The sequence below is a fragment of the Amblyomma mixtum genome, chromosome 5 (genome assembly GCF_055824585.1).
Source record: "Amblyomma mixtum isolate Tamu chromosome 5, ASM5582458v1, whole genome shotgun sequence".
NCBI classification, from domain to species: Eukaryota; Metazoa; Arthropoda; class Arachnida; order Ixodida; family Ixodidae; genus Amblyomma; species Amblyomma mixtum.
The window spans coordinates 117,552,165-117,571,170 of record NC_143016.1 but is presented as its reverse complement, the minus strand read 5'-3'; the positions used below and the strand labels follow the sequence as shown (position 1 = coordinate 117,571,170).

The 19,006-nt window shown below is 48.2% G+C and overlaps 1 protein-coding gene across 2 annotated transcripts in view; it reads right to left on the bottom strand.

The window, feature by feature from the left end:
- Positions 1-1,345: 1,345 nt before the first annotated feature.
- The window catches only part of LOC149343445 (uncharacterized), a 35,580-nt gene continuing 17,919 nt past the window's right edge, over positions 1,346-19,006 (bottom strand). The window contains exon 4 of one of the 2 annotated variants that reach the window (XM_089545926.1): positions 1,346-1,855. In XM_089545926.1, coding sequence (XP_089402052.1) covers positions 1,450-1,855 — 406 coding nt within the window. In that variant the 3' untranslated portion in view covers positions 1,346-1,449. Of the gene's footprint in view, positions 1,856-3,153; positions 3,744-19,006 lie in introns of those variants that run through there. The other variant, XM_089545927.1, reaches the window with a different exon arrangement.

Below are 19,006 nucleotides of genomic sequence, written 5' to 3'. Positions count from 1 at the left end.
ATGCAGGTTAAGATAACAGTGCACTTTGGTTGTTCGACGTGGAAAAGGCAGCAAAACATACACCAGCTGCAATGAGCAACTTTACATAATTTTCAATCACTCTTTAGTGCTTAGAAATTTAACCCTTTATCACCTAGTCATTGCTGAATACCCTCCTACTCATCTTCCTTCCATACACACAAGACCTTCGGCAGCATTAAATGAAATCCTAGTTCCACAGCGCAATAAAATATTAAAACTCTTGTTTGGGCGAGTTGGTTCATCTTTGAACGGCTACGTACTTGCGCGAAGAAGACGGGACACAACAAAAGAACACACACGACATATACAGAGCGCTCTGTATATATGTCGTGTGTGTTCCTTTGATGTGTCCCGTCTTCTTCGCGCAAGTACGTACCCATTCAAAAACAAAATAGTGGCAATGTAAGCCAGACACTGCTAGATTGTGACCTGTACTCCAAGCATTACAAATTGTGCATAGACGAAGTTTGTTCAAAAAATTCATTACGCACCAAGTCACTTACAAAGCCATGGTAAAAAAATTTAAACCATTAATCTAAAATTTTTAAATGAATTTTCCACGCTGCCATCATCTCAACAAATTCATTATATTGTTACAAAGGACTAAAATGTGCATCCTGAATGCGCCAAGTAGCTACGAGAAACTTTGCAGTGTGGTAGATGTAATAATGAGATCAAGTGTGCAGCAGCACATCATTAAATAGTATTTTCAAAACTACAAAAAAATGTACTTTGGTTGAAGCGTACTATTCCAGAAACAACCCTTTGAAGCTTCCTTAAATTTGATCCCAAAAAATAAAGTCATTTCTTACGCTGAATTCAATGACGACCCAACCCAAGCTACGCTCCAAGCCCCTGATGGTGGTAGTGCAGTTAGCTGTATGCACGGATCTAGCCTTGCAGTCCCTCCCACCCCCCTTTCAACTACTGCTACACAATTATATAACAACCACAACTAGTCTTCAAATGTGCTGCTATGTAAAGGGCAAAAAACCCTTAGGAACCATCTCTACATACAAATCTCTCCCTTCATTCATGTTCAAAATGGCACATGAGCTATGCCAGCCCGTGTCATTTCAATTTCATCATGCCGTGGTCACTTCAGTTTCAATACGTCAACGTGCATACGAACTATCACCCCAAATACATAATTCTTCTTAATTAGAGCCAAAAACTAAATGTGACAAGCAAAAAAAGCAATGTCCATGTTGCCAGCCACATCCCTACACCTGAATTACACTGAAACGACCCACAACTTCGTCGGGGTGTTTAGTATCCCACGGCCAGAGAGCACCAACAGAAATGTCCACCATCCACCTCGTGATATGTAGCACTAAATATATTTCGCTATAGTAACACAATGCGATTATATACACATACAAGAAAAGACGACAATGGTCCTCTAAAGTCCTCGTAACAGGTCTGCGATTATCGAACCACATCACTGAGCTTCAGGTACTGCGCTATGGCGCGCCAGCAGTCCACGTTGAGTGAATCCAGCTGCACGCCGCCATCGCCAGCCTCGCAAATGACCGCCGCTTGCACGATACCAGCGAAGACCATGTAGTTCTCCTGCAAGTAGCACCTGGCCCTCTTCACGTCCAGGGACACGTGGAGCTCGGACTTCGCCGACAGTGCCATCAGGTGTTCCCGCAACGACGCTGTGCTGCACAGCTCGTCGAATGCGGCGGCACAGTGATGCTCGGCCGACAACGCAGCTCCTCCGTCAAGACTCATCACAAACCGCGCTGCCCTGTTGAGCAGGCCCTGGTTGCTCTCCTTGGCGTCATCCAAGGCCGCACTAGTCCGCACCACATCGTCCCAGGCAGGGCACCTGAGCAGCATCAAAAGGAAAGTTGTGTTTGTGTTGCATTATGCTTTATGCGGTTTAACGTCCCAAAGCGACTCAGGCTATGAGAGACGCCGTAGTGAACGGCTCTGGAAATTTCGGCCACCTGGGGTTCTCTTAACGTGCACTGACATCGCACAGTACACAGGCCTCTAGGATTTCGCCTACATCGAAATTCAACCGCCGCGGCCGGGATCGAACCTGCGTCTTTCGGGTCATCAGCCGAGCACCATAACCACTGAGCCACCGCGGCGGCATTTGTGGTGCATTAGTTTCAAGGCATGTAAGCATGTAAGGCTATCATGCATTGAACACTAGGTTAAAATGCCGCGCCGCGGTGGCTCAGTGGTTACGGCACTCGGCTGCTGGCCCGAAAGACAACAGGTTCGATCCCGGCCGTGGCCGCCGAATTTCGATGGAGGCGAAATTCTAGAGGCTCGTGTACTGTGCAATGTCAGTGCACATTAAAGAACTCCAGGTGGTCCAAATTTCCGGAGCCCTTCACTACGGCGTCCCTCACAGCCTGAGTCACTTTGGGATGTTAAACCCCCAATAAACCAAAAAACTAGGTTAAAGTCAACATACCATGCTAGTAGTAAATGCTCCCTTCCTTTACTGCGACAAATCTACAATTACACTTTTTCCTAACAGCAACCTAGGATGGATAGGAGTGTGTTCATCACAAAATAGAGTTCACTGCTTTTTTTTCTGTACTCATGAGCAAAAGTAAGGCGCCCTCCCCCTTCGTGTTCTGAAGCTGGGGCACCACCTAGTGAAGCACACCTGATGCTGAGAGCAGTGCACTGCTCTAGCACACCTGAGCAATGCACTGTTCATGAGATGGCTTGCCACAATCTTAAGTTGGGGCACCATCTCATGAACAGTGCATTGTTCAAGTGTGCTAGAGCAGTGCACTGCTCTAGCACACCTGAACAATGCACTGTTCATGAGCACTGCTCTAGCACACCGGAGCAATGCACTGTTCATGAGATAGCTTGCCACAATCTTAAGTTGGGGCACCATCTCATGAACAGTGCATTGTTCAGGTGTGCTAGAGCAGTGCACTGCTCTAGCACACCTGAACAATGCACTGTCCATGAGCACTGCTCTAGCACACCTGAGCAATGCACTATTCATGAGCACTGCTCTAGCACACCTGAGCAATGCACTGTTCATGAGATGGTGCCCCAACATACCTAAGAGTGTGGCAGGCTTCAGAACAAGAGGAGAGGAGGGGGGTCTCTTCAGTTTCTCACGATAATACTTTTGCGCACTACGACTGTCTCCACATGCTTCACATAGTGGTTTCTCTAGTTTCACGTGAGTACTGCATCCCTCAATAGCTTTTTGCTGAGATATGAATTGAAAGGCATTTAGATTCAAAAGAAAGTGGGCGATATCCTCTATCTAAGATGCATGTCAATTTCTAAGCAGCCCCCATCAGTGACCGCAAAATACCAAAGCTAAGTAATGTATAGAAAAAATTTCTGTGGTTTAAAAGTACACCCTACTATGCTTTACTGACCTTCAGAACATACTGCGAGCTGCATCAGCACGAAGCATGAAAGGGAATCCAAAAACGTGCCTTCACCAGCCCACGCTGGGAAGTGTGTGTAAACAACATGTAAGAAAAACATTTCAATGCTGACAATATGGTGCAGCAAGTGCAGAAGCTTCAGAGATCACAAAAGGAAGGGAGGCTCTAGAGTTCACTGACTGGAAGATAACTACTGAAGACCTATGCAGCAGATTAACGTCAGTGTAATCTCTGTGCACAACACTCTTCAAAACAACCCACCCATAATAAAGGCTGCTGCGCCCTCGTATCCATTGCTGCTGATGCCAATACAAAAGGACTTGCGGAAGGAAGCAGCTGCAAAAATGTTTGTGACAGTAACGACTTCTGAGAGCAACACTGATGACTTTTTCGACCAACTCATCACCATGGATGAGCACTGGGTGCAACATTATGACCCAGAAATGAAGCCACAAAGCAAAAAGTGGCCGCATGTTAACTTAACCCATTAGGGCCCAAGGAAAATGTAACTGTGGGATTTCCTTCATTTTTAGCATATAATGCTCGTTTATGAAGAAAAGCAGATTCCTGAAATTTTGTCAGGATTGCTTCAATCGTTCCAAAGTAGTTGCACAGGTGTACTTTTTATAGTACGCTGGGTCATCCCCATAGCGCAAGTGGCTACTTCGCTCCACTCCTAGTAATCCCTCGTTATAACGAAATTGCTTTACTCGAAATATCGCTTTATTCGAAATTTCTTCCGGTCCCGACCCAAACGCATGCATTTTAAGCCGCATTACTCGAAGCGCACGAAGGGCTTGACCCGCTTAGAGCGAAGTGGCGAGCGGAGGCATCGCCGCCGCCGAGCGCAGGCTTCTGAAGGAAGCGCAGGCATCGCCGCCGTGGCAGCGACCCTTTGCGCATGCATTCCAGCGCGCATTCCACATTCCAGCGCGACACTCTCAGTCTTTCGTGACCCGCGCACCCCCCTACAAAAGTGGCGACTGCCTCCCCCCCCCCCCCCCCCGCCTTCCCCCCTCAATGTCACACTGCTGGCTAGGCAGGCAGCTGCACATTTGTGTCCGCTCTCCCACTACTCTTTCCTCCCCATCCCACTTCCTTTCTGTCGACACGCAGGCAGCGAGCGGCTCAGCCACCAGTGGACGAACACCCCCTACACTGAGTAGGCAAGCCCTTTCACTTCCTCTTTCTTCCCGCAGCCGGCGCCTCAACGCTCTTTCCAAGGTCAACTGCTCTTTCTCTTTCCTCTTCTTTCGCTCTTCGGTCTGCTAGCTTCTCGCACGCCAGTTACTCCGCTCGCTCGTCTCCTCGCTGCCAGCTACGACGTAGCGCGCTCTGCCTTCTGCGTCGCCCGCCGCGTGCGTTTGGATCCCGGCTGTAGGCCGTGTGATTAGTTGAGCGTGCCTCGCGTGTGCTTTTGTGGTATTCAATCCTAAATGGCTCCGTCAGTCTCCGGGCGAAAGTGTCTGACTTTGGAGCAGAAAGTTTTGCTGATAAAAGAAGTGGAAAAAGGCGGCCGGCAGAAAACCGACATTGCGAAGGAATTTGGCATACTGCCTTCTACTTTGTCAACTGTGTTGAAAAACAAGGAAGCTGTGCTGGATGGCTTTGAAAAGAGCTTCTCTGCGAAGAGAAAGAGGAATCGCGATTCGAAATACCCGGAAGTGGAAGGTGCACTTCTACAGTGGCTCAAGAACGCCAGGAGTGCAAATCTCCCCGTACATGGACCTGCTCTTACCGCAAAAGCCGAAGCTCTCACCCTTCAAATGGGCCATACAGATTTCAAGTGCAGCAATGGCTGGCTGGAACGGTTCAAGAAACGACACGGCGTGACCTCGAAGTCGATCGTCGGCGAAAGCGCAGCCGTGAACCGTGACACTGTAGACGTATGGCGCCAACATCGGCTCCAAGCTCTACTTGAAAAGTATGCAGACAAAGACGTCTACAATCTAGATGAGGCAGCATTTTTCTACAAGATGCTACCGAATCGCACGTTCACTACCCCTGGCGCATCCTCATCCGGAGGAAAACAGAGTAAGGAGCGTGTCACGGTGCTCTTTGGTGCCAATGCAACAGGCGAAGACAAGCTTCCCTTGTTAATACTGGGGAAGGCAGAGAAACCGCGGTGATTCCGCAATGCAGCGATTCCTAAGGAGTGCATCTATAGGAACAACAAGCGGGCTTGGATGACAGCCGCTATTTTCGAAGACTACGTGCGCCTTATGGATAGACGGTTCCGCGCAAAGAATCGGCAAGTGCTGTTTATAGTTGACAATTGCCCGAGCCACGGGAAGATCGAAAACCTGACGGCAATCACTATTGAATTTTTGCCTGCCAATACAACCGCGGTACTGCAACCGATGGACCAGGGCATCATCGAGACCACCCAGAAGCTGTACCGCAAGGCTCTTTTGCAGCGCATGCTCACGGCATATGACGCCAGCAAGAGCTACAACATCGATTTGCTTGGTGCAATCCACTTGCTGAACTTATCCTGGAAAGAGCTCGCACCTTCGAAGGTCGCGAACTGTTTTGCACACGCCGGCTTTTCCCGCGCCGTCGTCAGCGGCCCTGACGATGACCAGCCTGAGGATGACCAACCTGACAATGACCGGACTTGCAGTGATCTTTACGAGGCCGTTTATGAACTTTCTGGCCAAGTGGTAGAAGGAGACTTTGTGACATTCGCGTTGGCTGATGCAGCAGCTCCCGTGGTTGCCCCAGCGACGGATGCGGATATAATTGAAACTCTTGGTGGTCCCGACGAGGACGAAGAGTCGGCGGACGAAGAGCCACGTGAAGTGCCGACTATGGTGCAGACGCGCGAGTATCTACGCCTCCTGCGAAATAAGGTTGAGTGCACGGGCGGCGACCGCGGCCTCTTGCAATGATTGGGCAATTTGGAGCAGGGGTTGCTCGCGCCCGGTATGAACATGAAACAGGCAAAACTCACTGCCTTCTTTTCACTTGAATAAAGTTTTGCTGCACTGAATACATCGTATTTTGACTTTCTCGCAGTTGTGGCGCAATTAAATCTCGACTATTTTAGTTTTTTCGAGCGGTCACTTATATCGAATTATCTCTTATAACGAATTTTTTCGCCGTCCCGCTGACTTCGTGATAACGAGGGATTACTGTACTTGGTGGCGTTATTTTTGCAAATATGTGCGTGATTTTTACGCACGGTGATATAACACTTCTTGCAGGCCCTCATAAATCTTTTCTGGCTATACTGGCACTGTAGTTATTCTAATTTGCGCGGGAAGCTTTCTCCTTCTCAAAAAAGCATCAGACACGATTGAGCCAGAGTGTCTGTGAACCGCTGGTTGCTGCATGTCAAGACGTAGGTAATGACGACTAATGTTCTTACCAAAGCAAAAATTGTCAGCAAGTTCGTCTCTTGCAATTAGGCAAATTGTTCAGGCGTTCACAATTGCAAAGTTGAGCTTTCAAGTCAACAGCCAGTCCCCCTTTTTGTACCTGATGCCGATGTAGTAGCAGTTCACCACTTGATCCGAAAGGTCGACACCTGCCATACTACTGTTGTAAATTGAAAAGAGTTCTGGCTTACAAAAGGCCAGTTTTTCGTGTGCTCTAGGCAACCACAGCTTTACAAAACATGTAGGCTCCATGTTGTTATAGTTGCAGGCCATAGTGACTACACTGTTCTCCTTAGGCTTCAATAAAGGCTACTTTTAACCTACACTATAGCAGGAAGAACCAATTTTTCCTTGCCATTTCTTTTCCGTTTCTTTCTCTAGGCCGATTGGACACTTCCTAAACCTGTTTTGACGAAACGCTCCTGTAGCCGAAAATAACCCCAGGCAGAGCATTACAAGAACATTTTGACTAGTAAAACAAATTGCCAAAAAACACGAAATAGTCACTAAGCGTACATCTCAGGCAATGCCCACACAATACGCAGTTCCAAAAGTTTCTTTTCCGAACTCAAGGACTTTCCACAGTAGGTGTGAAATGCATAAGAATAACTGTCTGCTCTGCAGACCACCACGTTCTGATAACCAAAACTTTATTATAACAAGCTAAAATCACACCATCATCATATTCCGGGTAGCTAGCGACAAGTACAGGAGTATTTGAGGCCTCACTGAGCAGACAAAGTTTTCGCGAAAAATTGCAGGGAACCATAAGGTCTACGATCTGGAATAGATGGGCGCCGTTGTGCACACGGGAAGGCCCAGCGTACTATAGAAAGTACAGCAGCACATAATTCATGATAGCACAAAAAAAGCCAAAGGTTCGGGACATTCGAAGCATCCATTGTTTACTTTCGTCTTTTGTGCAGCTGTATTCTTGAAACTAGCATATTATGTACATAAACACGGCCGCGAGAAAATTATAACCCAACGGCTAGCGCTACAGTTCGTGGGAAACAAACATCCTGAAGTTTCACTGTAGAAAGCTGACATACTCAGGAAAGTAAGCGGGCCTTCTTAGTTAAGGGGCGTGGGCCGATCTCCTGGTGACAAAAGAATGACCTACTTGAAACGAAAAATGAGATCTTTGTTGAAATCATGAAAAATTTAACTGTACTTTTAAAAGTACGCTGGGCACTAATGGGTTAAGAGCACCAAAGAAAGGTCACGGCTGCATCGTCACAAGGAAAGGTCACGCTGAGTGTGTCCTGGGAGTGCCGTGGTGCTCTTCTCGCAGATTATGCCCACAAACGCCGAGCATCACAAGGAGGCATTATTCTGAGCTTCTCACCAAGTTGCGAGACATTATCGAGGCGAAGCGCGGAAGAAAGCTCACGAAAGGCACCCATCTTTGGGCTAGAGAATTTTGCCCCATTGCAACTTTTTGTCTCACTCACATGTACAGCCCATTGTGCGGGATGCATTTCCGCCACAAAAAGGAAGTGACTGCTCAAGTGGAGCTCTTCTTGAACTCTCGAAATGAGTTAGTTCTACAGCGATGGCCTGCAGCAGTTCATCTATCAGTGGCAAAAGTGTGCGGCCTTTGGAGGAATATGTAGGGAAGATTAACCTCTTACCCCAGATTCAGGGTTTAATCTTGTTCCTTCATGGCAATAATGTAACCTTTATGAGCGCTTCTCTTAACTGCGAACTCCAGCATCAAAGGTATTGCGGCAGTTGACTTTTAAACTGTCATGTGCTTTGTGTCAACGACGAAGCAGAGGAGAAGAGCATAGGGGTAGAAGAAGCTGGTCGGCCTGGCCATGTTGAGCTCTCCGTCACAGAACATTGTAGATAAGTTCCCGCATGCACAGTTCTGGTGGACGTTGTTAGAGAGAGAGAGAGAAACTTTAATAAATAAAGGAGAGGACGGTTTTAGGTACCAACACAGATCCCCGTGGCCTTCGACGGAGCCACTGACTTGTTGGATTACCCCCGCTTTTTGATATGCCTCACGAAGGCGACGCTGAGCAAGCAGTACATACAGCGGCTCGCTGGCAGCACCATCGCGAACCGCGGACCTTTGCTGGAAAATCAGATGAGACCTCAATGAGTGGCTCACAAATTAAAAGCAGGTGAGCCATTCCTTGGTGAAAAGACCAAAGTAATGTTCAAAAGTCTCGCAAGAGAACACCAGTTCACAAATGGTAGCGAGGTGCTGAAAGTGTTAAGCGAATATGTCTAATTAGGGCAGGTAGTGGCTGCTGATCCGGATCATGAGAGAAATAACTAGAAGAATAAGAATGGGGTGGAGCGCATATGGCCGGTTCTTTCAGATCATGAATGGCAGTTAATCAATATTCCAGAAAAGTATACAACAGCTGGACCTTACCGCCACTCACCTATGGGGCTGAAACATGGAGGCAAACAAAAAGGGTTCAACTTAAAGGTGCACTGAAGAGGAATCTGAACTCGTCTTTTTGCCGCGGGAACTCAATCTGCACGTTCCAAGCATTCTTAGAAACTTCGATTTATTGCCCTGTATGGCCGATTTTCCTAATTAAATCGAATTAACGTCCGGCTCCCGCTTTTTTTTTTTAATTCTCCCTCGTACGGTAGGCGGAGTCGACCAACGCGTGGAGTGCCTTTCAGCCAGTCCCGCGGCGGCTTGCTGCTCTGCCATCAGCGGAGTAATACGTAGTAGTCCGTAGAAGCAAATAGTCCGCCCGTATTTTTATTTCTGCGGGCTCATTTTGCGGCTATATTATCTGCGAATGAAACTATTTATTCGTGGAAACCTAAAAAACAAAATAAAGCGAAAGCAAAGCCTCCACGGAGCTGGCTGAAAGGCACTCCACGCGTTGGTCGACTCCACCCACCGTACGAGGGAGAATTAAAAAAAAAAAAAGGCGGGAGCCGGACGTTAATTCGATTTAATTAGGAAAATCAGCCACACAGGGCAATAAATCGAAGTTTCTAAGAATGCTCAGAACGTGTAGATCGAGTTCCCGCGGCAAAAAGACGAGTTCAGATTCCTCTTCAGTGCACCTTTAAGTTAAGGACAACACAGCGAGCTATGGAAAGAAAAATGATAGGTGCAACGATAAAGAGACTGGAAGTGGGCAGAGTGGGTGAGGGAACAAACGCGAGTTAATGACATCCTAGTCGAAATCAAGAGGAAGAAATGGGCTTGGGCAGAGCATGTAATGCGAAGACAAGATAACCACTGGTGATTAAGGGTAACGGAGTGGATTTCAAAGGCAAGGGTAGCAGGGGGTGGCAGAAAGTTAGGTGGGTGGATGAGATTAGGAAGTTTGCGAAGATAGGGTGGCCGCAGCTGGCAAAGGACAGGGTTGATTGGAGAGACAAGGAAGAGGCCTTTGCACTGCAGTGGGTATAGTCAGGCTGACGATGAAGATGATGAGGCAATACAATCGGTAGGATGCTATCATTAAGCCAGAAAACAATGGGTTTTTTTGGAAGCAACTGCTCTGATCACGTTCGACAGTCATGAAGACTCTCTCGCTACCTGGGACCTTTTACAGAAGAAATCAAGTGCTTTGGTGACAAATCTCCCAGAAATAAATGCGCTGAGCAAACCTTACGAGCAAAATTACCTGGTGAGACATACAGTAGCCGACCGATATTTCGGACTCCAATAATTCGGACTAGCGCGATATTTCGGACTTCGCTGAGGAACCGTCGCGCACCTCATAGGAACGTGTACATTTTCACGACCGATATTTCGGACTTTGCGGAGCCTAAATGTTCGAATTTTCGGACTAAAATAGACGCCAACAATATTGCAGTGATCGTTTTTCAACCGAAAATTTGTTATTTCGGCCTAATGTAGACGCGAGCGGGCATCGCTGTCACTACCAAACCGTTTGCCGCCACCGCGAAAGGCGTCATCTTGGATTTCAACGGAATCGGCTCGGAAGGCGCAATCGGACTGGCTTGGATAGGTTTAGCTATTTGTTCTCTATCGTCGAGATATGAGATGCTCTCCATTGACCTACAAAGGGCGCGCGATTGCATTGAAAACGGTACAGTGGGACAGCAAACACGGTAGACGGGGGCGAGGGTGGGACTGCAACGGAGGCGCTCGCTCCCGCTCGCTCCCGCTCGCGGCTTCCCGCAGGTTACCCATGGGTTACCCATAGGTTACCTCGCGAACGTTATTGCCCCATGCAAACCGACTGCTCTTGCTTCGCGTAGCGAGTGAATTCATTCGCGGCATGACCGCGGCCGCGTTGCACTATCTGGTATCATGATGTGATAGGATGCTGGCATGAAGAAAGCACGGCTATGACTCAGATAGTGTGTAATATTATTGCTTGTAGGCGGAACATGGGAAGCGGCGATTTTCGCGATTTTGAAAGCCGGTTTTACGCAAAAAAGTTTTTTTTTTTAAGTTCATGCACCGCGGGGTGCATCGTACAAGCCGCGGCGGACGCTGCAGCTGTCCCACTGTACCGTTTTCAATGCAATCGCGCGCCCTTTGCGCCGCACTATCTTGGTTTTGGTTTATTGGGGTTTAACGTCCCAAAGCAACTCAGGCTATGAGGGATGCCGTAGTGGTAGTGAAGGGCTCTGGAAATTTGCGTCGCACTATCTGGTATCATGATGTGATAGGATGCGGGCATGAAGCAAGCACGGTTATGACTCAGATATAGTCTAATATTATCGCTTGTAGGCGGAACATGGGGAGCGGCGATTTTCGCGATTTTGAAAGCCGGTTTTTCGCTGAAAAGTTCGTTTTTTTTAAGTTCACGGATTTTTCGGACCGTTCGATTATTCGGACCATTTTTCGGGTCCCGCCGAGTCCGAAAAATCGGTCGGCGACTGTACATCAAGTACATCGAAGATGTCATACATGTGTGCAAATTAGTGAATAGATGTATGTCGGAAGTAGATGAAGTTGGACACTTGCTTAAAGGGATCACTGAAGATGTTTATACCTTCCTCATCAGGAAAGAAAGTGAACTTTACTGCTGCCGTTATCAGGCACCGTAGAACGTTCGAGACCTTGAAGCTTCGTCGTATCGTCCCAAAATCTGGGCAACTGACCAGCATCACCTCCACCACGACTGCTGATGCTGCTGCACCCGTGTCCATGGCTGACATGATTCGACAAATTGTGGACGAAGAACTTCTTCAGCATCAGGAGCCTGTGTGTCGTGATGACACCCCACACGATGGCTGCGTGCTGTAAGTATAGCCCGTGATCTCACCCACTTCTTGGATTCCACCTTGCAGGGTGCCGAACTTCAGCACCAGGAGACCCCAAGATCTACAGTGCACCTACCAGCCTGTGCGAAGAAGGTCCGCCTACACGGGTGACTTGGTGCACCGGAAGCTATGACCTGACTACAATCAATGCCTTGACCCCGTCTACAAGGCGCCAAGTTGATCGCTGGTGCCCACCACCTGTGTATTACTGTGGCATGACCGGATACGTCTCCCGATAATGCCACCGCTGATGCACAATACCACAAGGCAACTGCCTGTGGCCAAACCCTTCTCACAGCCTTGACACTGACGTTCAGCACCAAACGACGGCATCCACTTGGGGTAGTAGCCACCACCTGGCATTGATGAGCAACACCTCATCTGCCTCTGACTGCAGCCCGACTCCACCACCTTCACATAAACACTGTTCACCACCCCCTTGACGTCATTCTCCCCGTCCGGGAAACTTGGTGACAAAGCCAATGAGGCGAGACCGCCAGAGAGTCAATGTCGTCAATACCTCTGCCGGCGTTTATGCTTAAGAGCAGAGTTGAAGTGGTTATATACCATATAAACGCGTGTAAGGGCCGCACCGGTGTATGGGCCGCACCCCGTTTTCCCGAAGGAAATGTTTAAAAAAAAATAAATCCGTGTAAGGGCCACACCCGAACTTTCCACGACCCAGGTGGGAATAGCCTTCTAAATCCATGCGCCATGGCCTCCGCGATCAGCTCCGGCTGCGAGCAAAAGTGCGCTTGATTGCGGAAGCCAAGCACACTCTCAAAAGCCTCCAAAAACCGTCCATGGATGGCGCCGAGGCCGCAGTCATGATCATCACCATCGTAAACTTTTTTTCTCCGGCGCGATCCCCCGCTATTCACATCGACATCAGCATCGCCAGCTCCAGCCTTGTTTTTATGGCATGTTAGCATGCTCGCCGTAGTTCTGGTGGTCGTAGCTCTCGCATGCTGCCGCTGAGCTTTGCAGTTTTAGCGCGATCGGCAACTGCCTTAATATTTACACGGCTTGGAGTTAGCTCTCGAACACGCAAGCGTGCGGCGGGCAGGAAATTCGACACAGCCGAGGAGTGTGTCCGATGATGGTGCAACCAGAAGGATGCATTGAGAAACACAAGGTGCAAAAAGCCCGCCTTCCGAGGCAAGCCGTGAGAGTTTCCCGAAATGGAAGAAGAGCTGCTCTCTTACGTGATGGAAGTGCGGAACAACGGCTATGCGTTGACAGCGGACGTGCTGTGCGGCTTTTTTTGGGATGAGCGCGCACCAGAGCACAGCACCAGCTCAGAATCGAAATACTCGGCGAGTGACGACTGGAGGCAGAATAAATGCCGTTCATTCCCTGGTTGGTGTGTTTTTTTCTTCTTTTTTCTAAAGTCGCGTGTATGGGCCGCACCCCGAAAATTGGCCCTCGAATCTGGAAAAAAAAGTGCGGCCCTTACACGCGTTTATACGGTATGACCTTTGCTTTGCTCTATGGCATTAGTAGACACTGGTGCAACAGTCTGTTATGATGGTTTGGTACGGCTTATGGGGTTTAACGTCCCAAAGCGTCTAAGGCTATGAGAGATGCCGTAGTGGACGGCTCCGGAAATTTCGACCACCTGTGGTTCTTTAACCTGCGTCTGACCTTAAAAAATATAGTTTGGGGTGGAAAATAATGCCCAGGTAGGATCATGCGGTGATATTTTGAGGTGTTGAAGGTGGAACATTGGTTCCAGTTGGCGTATTCTGCACGAATGTTGTTATCCATGAAGAAATATCTCTACAACCAAATTTACTGTGCTGACACATTCCATGCATGACGTTATCCTTGGAACTGACTTTTTACAACAGTGCAGTGCAACTTTAGACTGCTGCACTGGAGGGATTTCATTGAACGCAACTCCAATGTTTGCCCGACTCACCTCCTCATTCCAGAGCAAGAGCACTTTCCGTGTCAGAAGACTCAGCTGTGCTGGCGATGACACCCGGATTCGTGCTGGTTGTTACCTCTAAAATTTTGTGCGGCACTTCCGCCGCCATCGTAGAATACTGAACTTACATGCCCTAAGTAGAGTATTCTCATGCCCTGTTGCATACTGCCAGTGACTAATGGCTACACCGCACTGTGGACATTGAACTGTTCAGAAGAGCCAGCTTTATTACCTCACAACATGACACTCGCCCATTTCGAGGAAGGCGTGCATTTCAGTCGTAGCACTCGGTAATCACAATTTTGAGAAGCGGGCAAAACCCCGTGTAGAGTCTCAAGTTCAAGCTATGACAAGTCTCTTCCCACAAATGAGCTGCCCATTTTGGAGGAAAAGCTTCTAAAGCATTTGACTGTGTTAAGACTTTTTCAGGGACAATCCAGCACCCCTTTCCCATTCTCGCATTCATCATGAGATCGATACAGGATCCACTCCTCCGATACGACAAAAGCGTTACCACATGTCACCGAGAGAACATAAGGTAGTAGACGAACAAGTTCGTGACATGTTAAAACACACTGTTATCCGGGAATCTCCAAGCGCTTGGGCAGCTTCGTTAGCCTTGTCAAGAAGAATGATGATACGTGGAGATCAACCAGACTCATCACCTCAATGACGTCACAAAAAGAGACGTTTATCCGCTTGAACACAGACGATGTGCTGTTGGCTGTCTTCACTCAGCCTCATTTTTCCTTGGTTGATCTGAGGTTGACGTTACAGGTAAATTCCAATGCACACAACTGACACAGAAAAGACTGCATTTTTAATACCTGATGATCAGAGTTTAATGTTATGCCCTTTAGACTATGCAGACTATGCAATGTGCCTGTGACGTTACAGAGGTTCATGGACACAATTCTGCGTGGTCTGAAGTGAGAGATTTGTAAGCATTATTTGGACATGTTGTGATCTTTAGGAGGACATTTAGTGAGCAAAACAGCCACCTCATCATCGCCCTTGACTGCACTGAAAAAGTGGGCCTAGTACTTAACTCTTTCCTGTCCGCGCCTATTCCCATCAATAGCCCGCTATCGATGGTTTCAAGTTCGTATTTTCCCACTTTTTGAAGCGTTCCTGGACAACTAGCGCTATCCAGTGTGAAATAAAGGGACTCTTCTTTTCGTTTCGCTTTTGGTTTGACTTTTTCCGCCAAGCGGTGATTTTAGCCCCTCCGGAGTCAGCTGACCGGCGCTCCTTGTTTCCACCATGGCGTCGACGTCGCGCGCTGCTGCTGCGCCGAAACCGCGCGTTTCCACAGAAATTGATGCTCCTGAGAGTTCGTTTTTGGACGAGAACAGCAGCAGTGAGGATTCAGAAGACTACTTCGGCTCTTCAGACTTCAGCACCGACAGCGAAACTGCGTCAGACCGACCTGGAACATCAACAGCCATGCCTCGGTAAGTTTCGCTTTCTCCCCCGAAATGTTCCGCTTTTGCTGCAGGGCTTATCGGAAAAGATCAGAGTGTTCTGAAGGTCACAACTCTTATCTGCAGGGTGTCAACATCTTTCGGGCGGGATTACTTGCCGCCGGCAGTGCAGAGAGTCGTGTTTTCGGCTCGAAGACAGCCAGGGGTCGACCTCGGCGTTGCGCGCCTGAGTGTCGCACGGCACTCGGCGGCGCGGTCGTCAACAGCTTCACACATTTTGACGCGCATTGCCAGGAGCATCCCGAAGCGCCAGAATTGTCGAGGACATCAAGATTTGATCAGTTCGCGTTCAGACTTGAATTGATCGAGCAACTCCTCGGATTTGATGAGCCACATCCTGAGGACCCCAATGTTCGCCCTCTGTTTCCGCCTCGTGATTCACCTCAGGGGCTGCAGCACAAGCAGCAGAAAATGCAAAGTACCGGAACTGCAAATTGTGCTACGAAGAAAAAAAGGTGGAACAAAAAACAAATGTTTTCTGTGAGACATGTGCGGCCAACCTCTGCTTCACGGCAACAAGGAACTGTTTCGCGCGGTGGCACGATAGTCACTAGGACTACTGTTTCCTTTCCTAGCCCAGCTAATACTGTTCACAGCAAACTAAAATTTGCTGCAATGTTGCATTGATCCCTGTTGTAAAAAATGTATACAGTATAATCTCGTTACTACGAACCTCACATTAACGAATTTTTCATATTTACGAACTTTTTCAAAATCCCCGCCAAAATATCTATATTTTCAATGTAAAAATATTTCACTACTACGAATTTCAAAATACCGAACATTTCAGAATAACGAGCATAATTTATCTGCCCACCTATTATAAATGCACCTCATTATTACGAACTTACCCCGGAGAAGTGAGCCGACTCCCCGAGAGGCACACGCTAACTCTGCTAATCGCCAAGGGCAGGCATCCGATACAATCCAGTCCAATCCGAAGCCGCCTCGCAACCGGAAGTTGGCTCGTCTCTCCTCCTCCGTTTTTTTTTTCTCCCACGGTGTGCCACGGCCGGTCTCGACGCGCACTCTCTCTCCTCTCTCCTTCAGAGAGAGCGAGAGAGCGCGCGCGTCGAGACCGGCCGTGGGTGTGCATGTCACTAGACTGCCTCCGCGCTTTTCATTTTTTGTGTGCGGCCGCCGCGAACGCGAGGCCTAGTCGTTTCTCGCCGCTGCGTGTTGACTGTGCTGACGATGAATTCTGCGGGCGCCAGTGTCAAGATGAAGCGACGGCAGTTCACGCTTAAGGAAACACATCGTTTCGGAAGCGCCTAGTGCAGCGCTGTTAAACCTTCGGCTCGGACTCCCGACAGCCATAAATGTCCGCCAGGCTGCCGAAATGGTAACTGGGGTGTGGTGGAACGTAAAGGCCTCGACCATCAACAACTGCTGGAGGAAAGCTGGCCTGGTGAAATCGCCGCTTCACACAGAAGACTGCGATGACGCTGATAGCACGGATGACGACAGCGCAAAAGAGGTGCGGACTGAAGTCACTGCGAAACTCTCTGAGACTCTTCTGTAACTTTTGCCGACTCCGCCGAGTCGGAAAATGCTGCCCCTGACTGTAGAAGACATCGTGAGCAGCGTTCGCGAGTATGGAGAGCGCGGCGAAGAAAATGAACTGGACGATGATGCCGACTCGCCGCCTGCAGACCAAGCGGCCGAACCTGTGTCTAGTGCGGAGGTTCTTGCATCCATAGGCAAACTTCGCACATTCATCGGACGTTGTAGCGATGTGCCCGATTCTGTGCTCCAGAAAGTTGACGTTGAAGAGTTCGTCCTGGGGCGCCTGTGTCGCACCCGCCAGAATCACGGATTTCTTCAAATAAACGAGCGCTGAACCTCTCGTTTGCTTTCCTGTTTGAAAATTACATAGCTTGTCGTGTGCCCTTCCTGAAGGTACAGTATTTTCATTGTCCAGTAATACTACTACCTTTTTTCGCGAGTCTTTCATTATTACGATATTTCAAAATAACGAACGATTATTCGCGACCCCGCGAAGTTCGTTGTATCGAGATTTCACTGTATTTTGAAATTTTTTTACGTTTTATTTTTGTGACGAAACTTTGATGTTTTTGTTTTTTCTTTGTAACTACAATTTTCTTTCTGATAATTTTTTTTTTCACCTCTTACTCAATAAGCATGTTGACTGTGACTAATAACAATGTGAAGAGAATTTCCTCCTCTACAATTCGGTACCATACACTCCTGTACCAAGCAAGTTTTGTTAAAGAAAAAAAAATATTAATGATATGACCTGAAAACCACCATTTTCCCCGCGGACAGGAAAGAGTTAGCTAAGAAGCGCCCCTTTGGCGTACGTCAAACAATTGCTCTCGGTCACTTCACTGGCAAGGTTGTGTCCTGCTGGATCCTTATAAGATTGACGCTGCCACCAATTTCACAGTGCCGCAGTCAGTGAAGGAACTTCACCGCTTTTAGGACTTTGCTCTTATTTTTGTCGTCTTGTTCCGAAGTTTGCACACATCGCCTATCCTCTCATGTGCCTAAAACACAAAGATGTGCCTTTCAAGTCGACCTCTGATTGGGAATCTGCCTTCCGTTATCTGAAATTTCTTCTGACCCTTCTGGCTTTTCTGCTTCCATCAAAGTTCACACCAACGTCAGCGGTGTCGGAGCTGGCCTTGCACTCATCCAGTGCCACGGCAAAGATGTGCATGTGATGTCGTAACGGCTTGTCATGATGGCCTATGCCAGCCTGTCACTGAGCAAGTCGGAACACAACTACACAGTTACTGAAAAGGAGTACCTAGCAGCTGTTTTTCTGGTGCAACGCTTCCTTTCCTACCTACCTATATGGCAATGCTTCTATCATCCTCACCGACCTTCATTTGCTCTGTTAGCTCGTGCACCTGTGACCCATGCGGCAAGCTCGCTCAATAGGCTTTGCGTCTTCAAGAGTTTAACTTCACTGTCGTGTAAAAAAGTGGTCATCAACATGCCGATGCTGACTGTCTCATGCTCCAGTGGCATGAGCTGCGACTCTTTTTCTTAATTTTTTTTTAGTCCCAAAATAATTTCTCCTCATGCTAGCAGCTCCCAACGACCAGTTGTGATGACAACTTCGACGACTACCTCATTTCCGCATCACCCATGTTTCCTGATCTTCACCTCTTCAAGAATGAACAACACAAGGACAGGACATTAACGTCACGCTTCGACACTGTACGCGATTCCCCTACCACAAGTATCCGTGTTCGTGCCGGTTCACTTAACAATAATTTGAGCCTGGCGGTCCATGGTTTCTCCTTTTTGTGCCAAAGAGCCTTCGCATCCCAGTTCAACTACAGTCGCCGACAGACAACTCAGAGGGGGGGGGGGGGGGGGGACTGAAAAATGGTCTGAATAATTGAACAGTCCAAAAAATTCATGAACTTAAATAACTTTTCTGCGAAAAACCACCTCCTTTTGAAATTGTGAAAATTGTCGCTCCCAATGTTCCGCCTACATGCAATAATATTAGCCTCTATTTGAGTCATAGCCATGCTTTCGTCACGTCCGCACACTATCACATCATGACACCAGACAGTGAGACGCAGCCGCTGGAGTCAGACT